The following is an 11,876-nucleotide window of genomic DNA, read 5'->3' on the forward strand; positions in this document are numbered from 1 at the left end:
ACACACACACACACACACACAAAAAGCCAATTTTAATGCTCTTAACTCTAAAAATGTATTTTTAATCATAAAACGAATCATTAAATGTAAAAAATGAGACTTGGCTCAAGGGGTTTTAGAAATGATACAAACACACTTCTGTATGGTGTAACGGAAATGCATGATGTGTATTCATGTCCGAGTTTGCGATAAGCCAAACGAAGGGACGGAGACGTATGCACATCGAATAACTGCAGGGTTTCTGTTGCTGCTAATGTGTTCATGAGGTGAACTGGAAGACAGCACGCTGGGACTGGATGTTTTGGCGTGTCTTCCAAGACTCTTAGAGCGTCTTGAATTTCTCACTCAGACAGTAGAACATGCAGAATCATGCAACTGAGATGGATCGTGAGGCTCATATTCATTCAGAGGGACGTCTATTTGAATGCGAGCATATATGTGATTGCTCTGCCTGTGTTGGGAGACACTGTTGTCATGCACTATGGGTCATGCAGCAATACAAGTTATGGGAGATTCAAATTCCATGCAAACAAGTAGCTGATGGAAGAGGGGGTAGTCAGAGCTTACAATGATCCCAGCCCAGTGTGGAGTCTCCCGGGCCATCAGTGAGGGGCTGATGGCCAGCATGAGGAAGGCCACGGCTGTGACAGCCACCCCTAGCAGCAGCTGCAGCAGAGCGACGAGCAGAGGGAAACGACACACTCTGCACTTATTGCCATTCTCTGGTGCTGGGCTGTCGTCTCTATTCTTCTGTCTCTGCTTCTTGTCTGACGAACCTTTCCGGCCCTGTCCCATTTTTCCTCGTGCCTTCGCACTCCTTGCGTGTTTGTCTTCGAGACTTTTTTCAGTTCGTTTTCTTTGGGGTGGACGTGTCTCTCTGTTGCCTCCCTGCTCCCTCCCCCATCCCGTCCCCTCCCTGCCCTGGCTTTACCAAGCCCAGCTCAGCTGCTATTTGAAAACAGAGAAAAGCTCTGAACTAATATGGAAAACATTTGGACTGGATTCCTCACAGCAGCTCCGATGCCACATATAGAGCAAGCAACATGCCGAGGAGAGAAGGAAGAGGAGGAAAGGGGGAGGCAGCGAGACACAAAGGGAGCTCCCAACATACGACACAGAGGGGGTTTCTCAGGGTAACACAGGGAAAGTACAGAGGGAAATCAGTAGGTATGAGTTAATAAAAAGCCAGTGGGGGGGAGAGCAGGGGGAGGAGGTCACACTTGGTTAGAGCAGGAGTGACTGTATCACTCTTTGTGTCAGCACTGTTACACAAGAGCCATATGCTGCCAGCCAGAAAACCGTCACATGACTAACAGGAAGAAGTAATGTGATCACCAGGCATGTGAGGGCATTACAAGGGCTCAGAAACGAGAATCTAAATGTGCAAAACAGCAGCAAGAGTCACTGGGGTGAGAGCTCCGCAGGTCAGAGTTTAAATTCCTGCCGTTTAGCGCAGAATGTTTGATTTTGACGGTGTGACAAACAGCGACTGAGAGATTAATAGAGAAGCACAAAGCGAAGCACGTGTTTGTGCACACAGCTGGGCCGCTGCCATGGTTACTCACAACGCAGCTCAGGAGGACAACCCTGCAGCTGCATACAGTAACAAGCTGCACAGACCCCACTCTCCATATAGAGCTCTCTCCATATACACAGAGCAGGCATAACAATATGACCACCAACAGCTGAAGTGTGTAAAATGTATTATTTTGTCATCATGACACCTGATAGCGGATGGGACATCTTAGGAACCAAGTAAATATTTGGTTTCAAGGCTAATGTGTAAAAAGCAAGAAAAACAGGGCAATCGTAAGGAATTGATCCAGTTTGACAGGAGTGTGTTCTCTTGTAGGGTGTTCCCAGACTGGAATGGTCAGTCTCTATGAAAAGTGATCCTAGTAAAGAGAATTGTGAACTGGAGACAGAGTCATCGGCAATCATGGTGCAAATGGGAAGTAAAGTCTGGCCTGCGGGCTCCAATCCAACAGACGGGCTACTGTCTCGGGTCACACTGTGGAATAAGTCAAAGTTTTGTTCTGAATGAAAGTCACAGCAAACAGTGCAACAAATAAATTATCCAATTATTAAAAAAAAAAAATTGGAATAGCATTGGGAAGTTCATTTATTTTGGTCATTGAATTTCAAATGTGAATCTAACATTATATACACACAGAGAGACAAATGTCAAGCTCTTACTTCTGATTTTTCCTATTATGACTTACAGCAAATGAAAACTGAAAGTTCTGTTTCTCACAAAATTTAAATATTATAGATTTAAATGTGAATCAATCTGTCTCCCTGGAGGGAGACAGATGTTGCTTGGCTGAACAAAACAGAAGCAAAGGATCATAACCTCGTAGAAAGTTTTGACTCACCCTGGGTTAGTACCCGGGTAACCCGCTTGTCAAACTAATCCTTTAACATCTTACCACACCACTCTGATGCAGTCATTCACACAAAAGAGGTCTTAAATAAATATTTTGCACAAATACTAGATAATACTAGTAGGCTAGCATTTATTCTAAGAAAAAAACATTGAGGTTGGGGTGATGTTGGTGGTAGGAGTTTGTCCTGTAATTATTTGGTTACTGGTTCAAATCCCTTCTCTGACTGTCTCATTTTTGTGGCATTTCTCTCAAGGCATTTCACCCACCATGCCTGTTGGTAGTGGAGCCTCACCTCTGTTAGATCAGGGCAGCTTTAGTTACAATCCGGTAGTTCATCACCATCAGTATATATGAATGTGTGAATGACTGAATGTGGTGTGAAACACTTTTTTGGTCCTCTGGACTTGATTAAGTGCTATTCAAGTTCAGGCCATTTCCCACTTTAATTGGATGGAGGCCTCAGTCATCAAAATTTCATACTTGAAAACCATGTGTAATAAATCTCTCTGCAAAAAGTTATGATTTTAATTTTCTGCTTTGAATTACTGAAATGAGTTAACTTTTCAATAATATTCTAGTTTATTAAGAATCAGATGTAAGAACATTTGGATATGCCAAAACAACACTGCATGAGTACCGATGATTCAGTGTCCCCATTCTGGTCATAATGTTTTGTCTGTTCAACTTTGTTGAACTTTCTATATTTTATCTTTGTTCTCCTGAAGCCGCTTCGCTCATTTTCTCCAAATACAAGGAGCTTATTTCTGTGTAAACTATAATCTGTCTTTTTATGTTATTCTTGGAGTAATAACTTCTTCCATGCTGAGTGGCTTTTAAGTCTGTGCTGGTAAAAAAAAACAAAAAAACAAAACAGTTTCACTATGATGATACTATGTTAACAGCATTTTTGCCATGTCTTCTGCTTTTCTTCTGGGGTTATTTCACACCCATAGATGTTCATGTCTGGAACACAGAACCGATCTCCTTCCACAACATCAGGGAAGCTGGATATTTACATGCTGTTTATGCTGCTTATAATTGCTTGAAACAGATACATGTGGCCCCTTCAAGTATCTGAAAATTGTTCCCAAGGATGAACTAAACTGAGAGGACCACAATTCTCTTTCTGGTGTCTGAGGTGTTGACTTACAACACATTGCTGTGCCTCCATTTAACTCAAATACTCAGATGCTTATAAAGTCATCAGACACTAACATCTGTACTTTCCTATACTCTTTAAAGACAATGTGTTCGTAATAGTTTGACTTTTATTGATATTGTGAATTAGTATATACTTATCACTGTAATTATTTAACAATATTGATATTTTCTGGGTACTACTTGTTTAATTCGGGCTTTCAAAGCAAGTTCTCAATCTAAAACATCCAGATAATCAATTCATAAATCAGTACAGTATAAACGGGAGCTGTAAAGTTGTAGCAGACGACAGTGCTGAGCGCGAAACAAGAAGGAAAAAAAATAAACACTTGATCCACTTCCAAACGCTCACCTGCATTCATGCATTTTGCGCATGAATCACGTTTCAGGAGGCAGGTCGAAGCGGCGCGCACTGGATCGCTGCAGGAAGAGCGACACAATTAACTGCTGTTGCAGTCCTCATACACACGCGCGCGCGCACACACAAACACACACACGAACGCACCTACACACACACACACACACACACGCACGCACACGCACACACACGCGCGCGCACCCCTCCCACCCCCACCCCCCACACACACACGCGCGGTGTAGTAATTACTGGACTTTGCGCTGGTGCAGCCTACACGTGAGACGGAAGCTGTTCCCAGCCAGCGGCGCGCGTGCGCCCTGACAGCAGAGCGGAGCGGTTTTTTTGCAAAGTGGCAGCTCGGGCTTCTCTCTCCAGACRTCAGTCTGAAACGCAGCTCCACTGGAGGACACACTCTGCGCACCGTCTCCTTCAGCCATCCGGGTTTGAGCCGCCGAGCAACAAAACATTTCCCCCCTCCCTCCCTTCAAAACTAGAAAAGAGAAGCTCAGTGCTAGTTCAGAGGCTACGGAGAAGTGATGGATGAAAGAATACCGCACTTACAGGACAGGCAGTTCATGGAGCACGCAGATTTCCTGGGGTAAGAAAATCTTTTGGAAAACTCAAAGTCGTTAAAAAAAAAAAAATCGGTACAGCCTGTTTAATAGCTGCACTTTTCTTTATACTTCAGGATGGATTTCCCTCCGCTCTACATGTGCAAATCTAAACGAGGCATAAAGCGAGAGGACGGTGGGAAGGTGCGCGCTCTTTAATTACACCAATCATGATTCTGAAGTTACATTAAAAGCCTTAGTTAATAATTAAACTTATTATGACCTGTAACAGGAAAACTGTTACATTTTAACTTCATCGCCATGTCTGTCAGCAGGATGCGTACAAGTTACCGCACCGGCTCATAGAGAAGAAGAGGAGAGACAGAATTAACGAATGTATTGGGCAGCTGAAGGATCTACTGCCCGAACATCTGAAGCTCTCGGTGAGATCCGGACACAGTATTGAAAAAAARAAAGAAAGAAAGAAAGAAAAGTTTTGACGCCTTCTGGAATTTGCGGACTCCACTAAAATTCTTTGTTTCTAACAGACGCTCGGTCATTTGGAGAAAGCGGTGGTGCTGGAGTTAACGCTGAAGCATCTGAACGCACTGACTGCTGTCACCGAGCAGCAGCACCAGAAGATCGTCGCCTTGCAGAATGGTAAGAGACGCATGCCACTGGTTAGGTTGTAAACATTTAAAGATAAGTTAGATATTTTTTTGGGGAAAAACAATGTTCTTAATCATCTCTTTGGAGGAACTATCCTAAGAAACTAGAAGAAAACTTGAGAAACTTCCTAAATGAAGTGAMACTCTTTCAACTTGTTTCTTTCTTTCTTTTTTTTTTAAATTTTCGCAGGAGACCGCTCATTGAAACCTCCCGTCCACAATGATCTGGATGCGTTCCACTCAGGTTTCCAGACCTGCGCCAAAGAGGTCCTGCAGTACCTGAGCCAAGCGGAGAACTGGACCGCCAGAGAACAGAGATGCGCGCAGCTCATCAACCACCTCCACAAGGTCCTGGCGCAGTGTCAGCCGGACGCACCGCCGCTCCAGCATCAGCTGCCCGCCGGGGACGCGCAGGACACACAGAAGTCCGACTGTCAAACCAACTGCGTCCCGGTCATCCAGAGGACCCAGGGCGGGGAGCTTAACGAGAACGACACAGACACGGACAGTGGATATGGCGGGGAGGCGGAAAAGAGTGACGGCAAAGACAAAGAGTGTGAGCGCAACAAAGCGGTGAAGATCAAGCAGGAGTTTGGAGATGACAGAGCGGCTAAAAAAACTAAGATGTGCTGGTCTGGGAACGGGGACCCGTCCAGACCAGATGTGGCGTTCATGAATTCTCTGATGGGATTAAGCGGTGTGGGACAGCAGACACCGATTTGCATGCCTTTCTACTTCATCAACCCGTCAGCTGCGGCGCCCTATTTGCCTTTTTTCGACAAAAGCAACATTGAAAAGTACATGTACCCCGCAGCGGCAGCCCTAGCGTCCCCGTTTCCCTGGCTGTATCCTGCACACGCGTCAGCGGCGGCGGCCGCGGCAGCAGCGGCCGCGTTCCCCGGCCTCTCTGCGCACCTCGGAGCCGCCGCTCAGCCCAAAGACTCCCAGCTTCAAGATGACAGCGGATCACGCGAGGCCGAGGCGAGCTCACCTGAGGAGCACGAGGAATCACCCGCGAGTGACGACGGAGAGGGTGACGTAGATGACATGTCTCCAGACAGCAAGATTAGTCCACAGGAGCAGCTTTCTGCCTGTCAGACGAGCTAATAAGTCTGTGTACCTCTCTAAGTTTCTGTATTTACATTTTTTTTATTATTTAGGCTAGTTTTTAAACGGGGAAGTTCTCATACAATATCTTGGGGCAGCAGGGGACATTAGTGTGGAAGCTCATATCTGCCATTTGACAGTATAAAATGGAACCCGGTATACCATAAATATGAGTTAAAACTTTACATTTATTAGATACAACATCATAAGTGGCTCTTGGTAGCGCTGTTGTCTTGCAGCAACCCGGTTTCAAATCCCAGCTTCGGCTGTTTTTGCACGGAGTTTGTATGTTCTCCCCATGGATGGGTTGGTTCTCTCTGGGTACTCCGGCTTTCACCAGCAGCCCCAAAACATAATTGAGGTTAGTTGACTACTCTAACTTGCTCTTAGAACTGGAGACCATGCAAGGACAGGCTTTATAATTCCAAGATTCATTGTCACACATATATCTCCAAAGTAAACATAACTATGTGGGCTTTCAATATAATCTAATACAAAGTCACAATTGTGACCTGAAGCCATAATTTCAATTTGGAAGTCCTAATTTTGAGATTTCAAGTCTTAATTATTTCATTTGAAGTTAGTGTTTAGACTTTGTGTGCTATAAAAAAAATGAAATGCAAGTTTATTATTTCACTTTTAAATGTAAACACATGAGAAATAAAGTCATAATTTGGACTTTCAAAGTAAAAGTAATGACTTTTAACGTTAAAAATATGAAAGAAAGTCACAATCGGGTCTTTCAAAATTGAAATTATGAGTTCAAACTTTGACTTTGGAAGTCCTAATTACAAATTTTGAGATTCAAAGTTATGACAGTGTATAATTTTATTTTAAAATCTTGCCAAATAAAATATTTAAAGGCAGAATTTTAACTCTGAAGTCCTAATTTTTGTCAAAAAATTATAATAATGTCATTTAAATCTTGATTTTGACAAATTCTAGGTTTAAGTCAAATTTTTTTCCTCCCAAAAACATAGGCATGGAGTTTTACATCATACAAATGTATTCTAGAACCTATAAATATGACAATTGGGGTTTATAATTGTGACATTAAAAATTGAAATTATGACTTTGATAGTAAAGTTATGACTTGCATAGTAAAAACCGTGCCTGAAACTCACAGTTATGACATACCATATCCTATTTTTTCTGAAAGTGGTGGGATTGGGCTTCCATACGGTTGTAATTTTGTGTGCCTTTTGCACTTCTGCTTGTTTCAAACAATCTGAATGACTATCGACAATGATTGACACTTCACGGCTGTGTTGTGATGCAGTTACTGTTTTTTCTTTTTGTTTTTTTAAAATCCTCTTTGACAAAATATTTTTGACAGGCAGTATTGGTGTCAAAATTCTAAGTCACCAACACGCTATGTCCCAACCAATGATACTCCTCATATGTGCATGGGTGCCTCTAGAAAGTTTTGAAATGGGGTGGGAGAGTGGGGTGGGGGCTCTAATAAGCTTGTGTTCACACACTAAAACCAAAAGAGAGGCTTCATAACAGTACACAAATAAAGCAGCTTGGCTTTAATATTTGTAGCCATTACTTTGCCTCCCCAGGGCCCCCATGGTGGCACCCCTTGCAGATGTGGGGGCTGAAACTTACCTCGGCTTATAAATAAAAAAATGTAAAAAATCAGGCGAACTCTGGTTGTAAATAATAGCCTGACATGTAAATGTGAGCTACAGGGATCTGGAGAAGATGCATAGTCCTCATTACCTCACTCCAATTTTGCATGGGGCTAGTTGAGAGGAAAATTAACTGGCTCATCCTAAAAATACCTGAGTGGGTCCCAACATGCACACCATGACAAAAGCTACAGATCAGTTTTAATATTCAACTTTTCTTTTGGGAACAGTGCAGCAAGATGAGCCTGATTTGCTGAACCTCATCTTAAACGCTTCTTTTGAATGCCAGTGCTGTTGGGGGGGAAAAAAGTTCACAAATCTGTCAGAATAATTGGAAGATGAGACTCTCAAGGGTATTCTTGACCAGAATATTGTAGTAACCTCCTGTACCTCCAGGAAACATTGTAGGATAGCACCTTATAGGTCTTTGATATTGAATGTACCTGTATTTTTCCCAATATTCCATGTAGGATGAGACGTTAAGTGCACTTTTTTCAGCTTTTAATCCCTTCAGTCACCTTATCATTCAGAAAGTCGATCACTGTAGTTCTTTGTTGTGTTTAGGTTTCTCTTTCAAAAAGACCCAGGTTAGTTTGTATTCATTTCATGCTGTAAAGTGCTGGCTGATTATTTTTATTTCAAGCTACTTCATGGGAAAATGAAATTTGGAAAACCTGCTCTACGCTTCAGGCAATCATTACGTGAATCTGGGAGAAAAACTGTGGTCATTGCCATGTTAAGAACTTTTTCAGCTCCTCTTTTCTATTTTTACCAACTCCTGCAAGTGTAATATTGTTCTGTTTTTTAAAAAATAAATAAATAAAGGTTTCACACGTGACTGAAGAGGCACAAACTTCATTGTGCTTCACAAACATTTCAATGCTTTTGTAGGTTTTGCTTAGTTGGTTTTGCCTCAAAGCTCTTATCAACTTTACAAGTGGCATGTGTATTTGTTGTACATAGTTTTTTGCAATATACCATTAAGTATACATGTTTTTTCAATGTTGTAGAAGTCTAGATTTCTTCTTCTTTTTTTTTTTTAAGATTTCCCTGAGCAACTGTTGCACTTTTCGTTGGCGCTTTACACGTACGCTGTTCTAAATTATTGCTGATGAGTTGTAAAATAAATATCAAAAATGAAACTTTACCAGGGTCATCTTTTTCTTGTCCTCGAACTCTTCATGGTCTTACAGGTAAAACGAGGTTGTACCAACGAACACTGAGCAGTTCTATGTTATGTGTCATTAATCTGTCCAAAACCAAGGATAATACTAAAAGTTCAGCAGACAAAGAGGGCTTGAACAATCATCTCCCCAGCAGGAGAATGTACAGTAAACCAAAGCTTTAAACAGAAATCATGTGATGAAAGGCTGATGAAGAAAATACAGTCAGTCTGTGCAGTCTGGTGGAGAAACAAGAGGCCTCCTCCCAGCTTTTCAGAATCTTCAAGCAAGGTCAAGACCATTCTTTTGCTCTCTCCATTAATGAGCTCATAGTTATTCTTTTCAAAACATTTTAAGCGCTTACCTGAACCCATTTCTCATCTGTGCTTTTTTTCCCCCAATAAGTCGGATACAATTCATATAGTACATTTTAAAACTTCAAGCTTATTGCCTTACGGCCATTTTTTGAGTAAATAGTTCAAGATTGCCTAAAGTTTACTTTCAGTTCTCACTAAAAACCCACAAACATCAAGTTGGTGGATTTTCATTTTGTTTGGCCTTTGATAATGTTTCCCTACATATTTCTTTGAAGTTATAAAAGCTATATATAATATATGATCTTCTTCAAGAAGAAGTATCAAAAAGCAGTTAGAGCAAAAATACATGAACTTTGTGCACATTAATTGCAAACTTCAATGTATTTGTGCAGGATTTATATGTGATAGACTAATACAAAGTAGTGGAGGAAAGGGCAATAAAAGCACAGGGATGGGTTTAACAATTTCTTTACAAAAAAAAATCTAGAAAGTGTGATGAATGTATTTTGTAGAGCCCTGCTGAGTAAAATTTAAATATTTGGTCAGATATGGGTCGAAAGGTCATGCAGCAATCTAATCTAATTAGAGCATTTTTCCACATGTTTAGCTGTTGAAATGAGGTAAATAAGGAAACAGTCATTCTTATCTTAGATTAGCTACTTGGCTTAGAACCAGTTCAGGTGAGATTTTTGTTTAATGACATCCTTAGAGTTGGTTCAGATGAATGACAGGAAAAACGGAAAGGACTAATCAGTTGTAACTCAGGTAAAACAAGCTGCTATTTACAACAAAACACTAATGTAAGGTGCTGCTACCAATAAATGACACTTCTGATTATTTCCATTGTTATGCATTATACTTTTGAGCTTTTTATGTACTTGTATTACTTTTAGACAAATATAATTCTTATAATTATCAAAACTTTAGACATTTATTCTGGATGGCCTCCCTTTGGTTTAATAACTGCAAACTATTATTAATGTGGAAATGTCTCCCTCTGCTGGTGTAAAGCTTGAACTCTTGCTCTGGTCGATCAGTGGCGTAGGGAGAAGAAAGAAAGTAGACCACCTTTCATTTCTCGGGCCTCTGGTGTCTACCAGTTTCTAAAATAATTTTAACTGACAATAGATCCCATACTGTTCTTCTTTTTCTAAAATAATTAAATGAAAATGGGAAAGTTATGCATGAAGGTCGAAGTTCATTGTTCAAAAGCTCAAAGAACCACTTTTTACAGCAAAACATTGAAGTACCTCAGTAGTGTGGGAACCACACCCACTTCAGGTTTTTGACCAATCACACAATAGTTATTGATCTAGAGCTGATTGTTTTGTTCTTGTATGCCATATCAACAGACTTCTGGATTCAAACGAATATGTTTGTCGATGTCCCACTGGATTCTATGGAGAATATTGTGAGCAGTGCATCGACAAAAGCATAATCCCGAAACCGGACGCCATCTTTCCCCCCATTAAAACTGTACAGGACAGGCTGAAAATCCTAGAGGACGGCCTGAAAGAACTCAGATGTCACAATTTTTAGAAGATTTTCATAGAATCCTGAAAGAAGAAAACTTTGTCTTGGAAATTCGTCCAAGACAAAGTTGAACGCTATGATTCTGTCATAGCGACAGAATGATTCTGTCGCTATGATTCTCGACAGAATCCTAGCGCATCCCACTGGGATTCAATACATCACCACCAGATGGCGCCAAAGGTCAGTCCTGCCAGTTGGAATATAGTCACGTTTCAGATTATGTTAATATCCACCAACAACTGAAATCTTCTGTTTTTTTGTTGAAAGGAACCACTCATGTTTCTGAATAAATTCTGAATAAATGACTGAATTGATGATTTACTGCTTATTCTGAATAAAAACACATTTAAATGCAAATATTTAAGTTGAATGTCTCTTTGCTCACCTGGTTTTGGTTYTGTTTAAGTTTAGAAGACGGAGTTAATAAACCAGATCTTTAATAGAATTACTCCAGAGTAGAAAAAATATGTAAACAAATCACATTTTGTTCAATAATAACAACGATAAAGGAAAATTAAACAAAAATAAATTAATTAATTTCCCGAAATGTTTACTCTCAATAAATGAACAAAAAAACTGGTGCTTATTTAATGTTTCAATTATGAGTTCATTAAATTATTTTTAAAAAAGCTGATTTAAAAAAGAAAAAAAATCACAGAAGAATGTATTTCGCTTGTAACAAACCAGGTGACAAACGAACCTGCAGTGCCATCAAGTGGTTAAACTGCAGCACTGCAGGACATTTTCAGATGAAATAACAAAAATGTAAGTTTGAACTTTGTTATGTATATTTTATAAATATTGAAACCTTAATAAGTGGAGCTGGATGAATCCGTCCAAAGCAGTTTGGATACTGAAGCGTCTGGATAAGAAAGACTTTCCCCCCTCCACCAATCACAGCCGCTCTGTGAGGAAAAACCCGCCTGATAAAAGACACTTTGCGGCCGCATTTGCGCAGAATCGCGGTGCCGCGGCTGCGCAAATGATCCATTTTCTGGAT

At 40.8% G+C, this 11,876-nt stretch overlaps 2 protein-coding genes across 2 annotated transcripts in view; one reads left to right on the plus strand and one right to left on the minus strand.

Annotated features, from left to right (window-relative positions):
- Positions 1-1,120, minus strand: part of sspn (sarcospan (Kras oncogene-associated gene)) — a 9,127-nt gene extending 8,007 nt beyond the window's left edge. Inside the window, exon 1 of the mRNA XM_008411469.2 lies at positions 568-1,120. Coding sequence (XP_008409691.1) covers positions 568-795 — 228 coding nt within the window. The 5' untranslated portion in view covers positions 796-1,120. The remainder of the gene's footprint in view (positions 1-567) is intronic.
- Positions 1,121-4,167: 3,047 nt separating this feature from the next.
- On the plus strand, positions 4,168-6,399 carry bhlhe41 (basic helix-loop-helix family, member e41). The gene is made up of 5 exons (XM_008411470.2): positions 4,168-4,501; positions 4,592-4,658; positions 4,790-4,897; positions 5,003-5,114; positions 5,313-6,399. Exons 1-5 carry the CDS (start codon positions 4,440-4,442, stop codon positions 6,227-6,229), a joined length of 1,266 nt encoding a protein of 421 aa, XP_008409692.1. The 5' UTR covers positions 4,168-4,439; the 3' UTR covers positions 6,230-6,399.
- Positions 6,400-11,876: the final 5,477 nt, after the last annotated feature.

Source organism: Poecilia reticulata, linkage group LG6, assembly GCF_000633615.1.
Source record: "Poecilia reticulata strain Guanapo linkage group LG6, Guppy_female_1.0+MT, whole genome shotgun sequence".
NCBI lineage: Eukaryota > Metazoa > Chordata > Actinopteri > Cyprinodontiformes > Poeciliidae > Poecilia > Poecilia reticulata.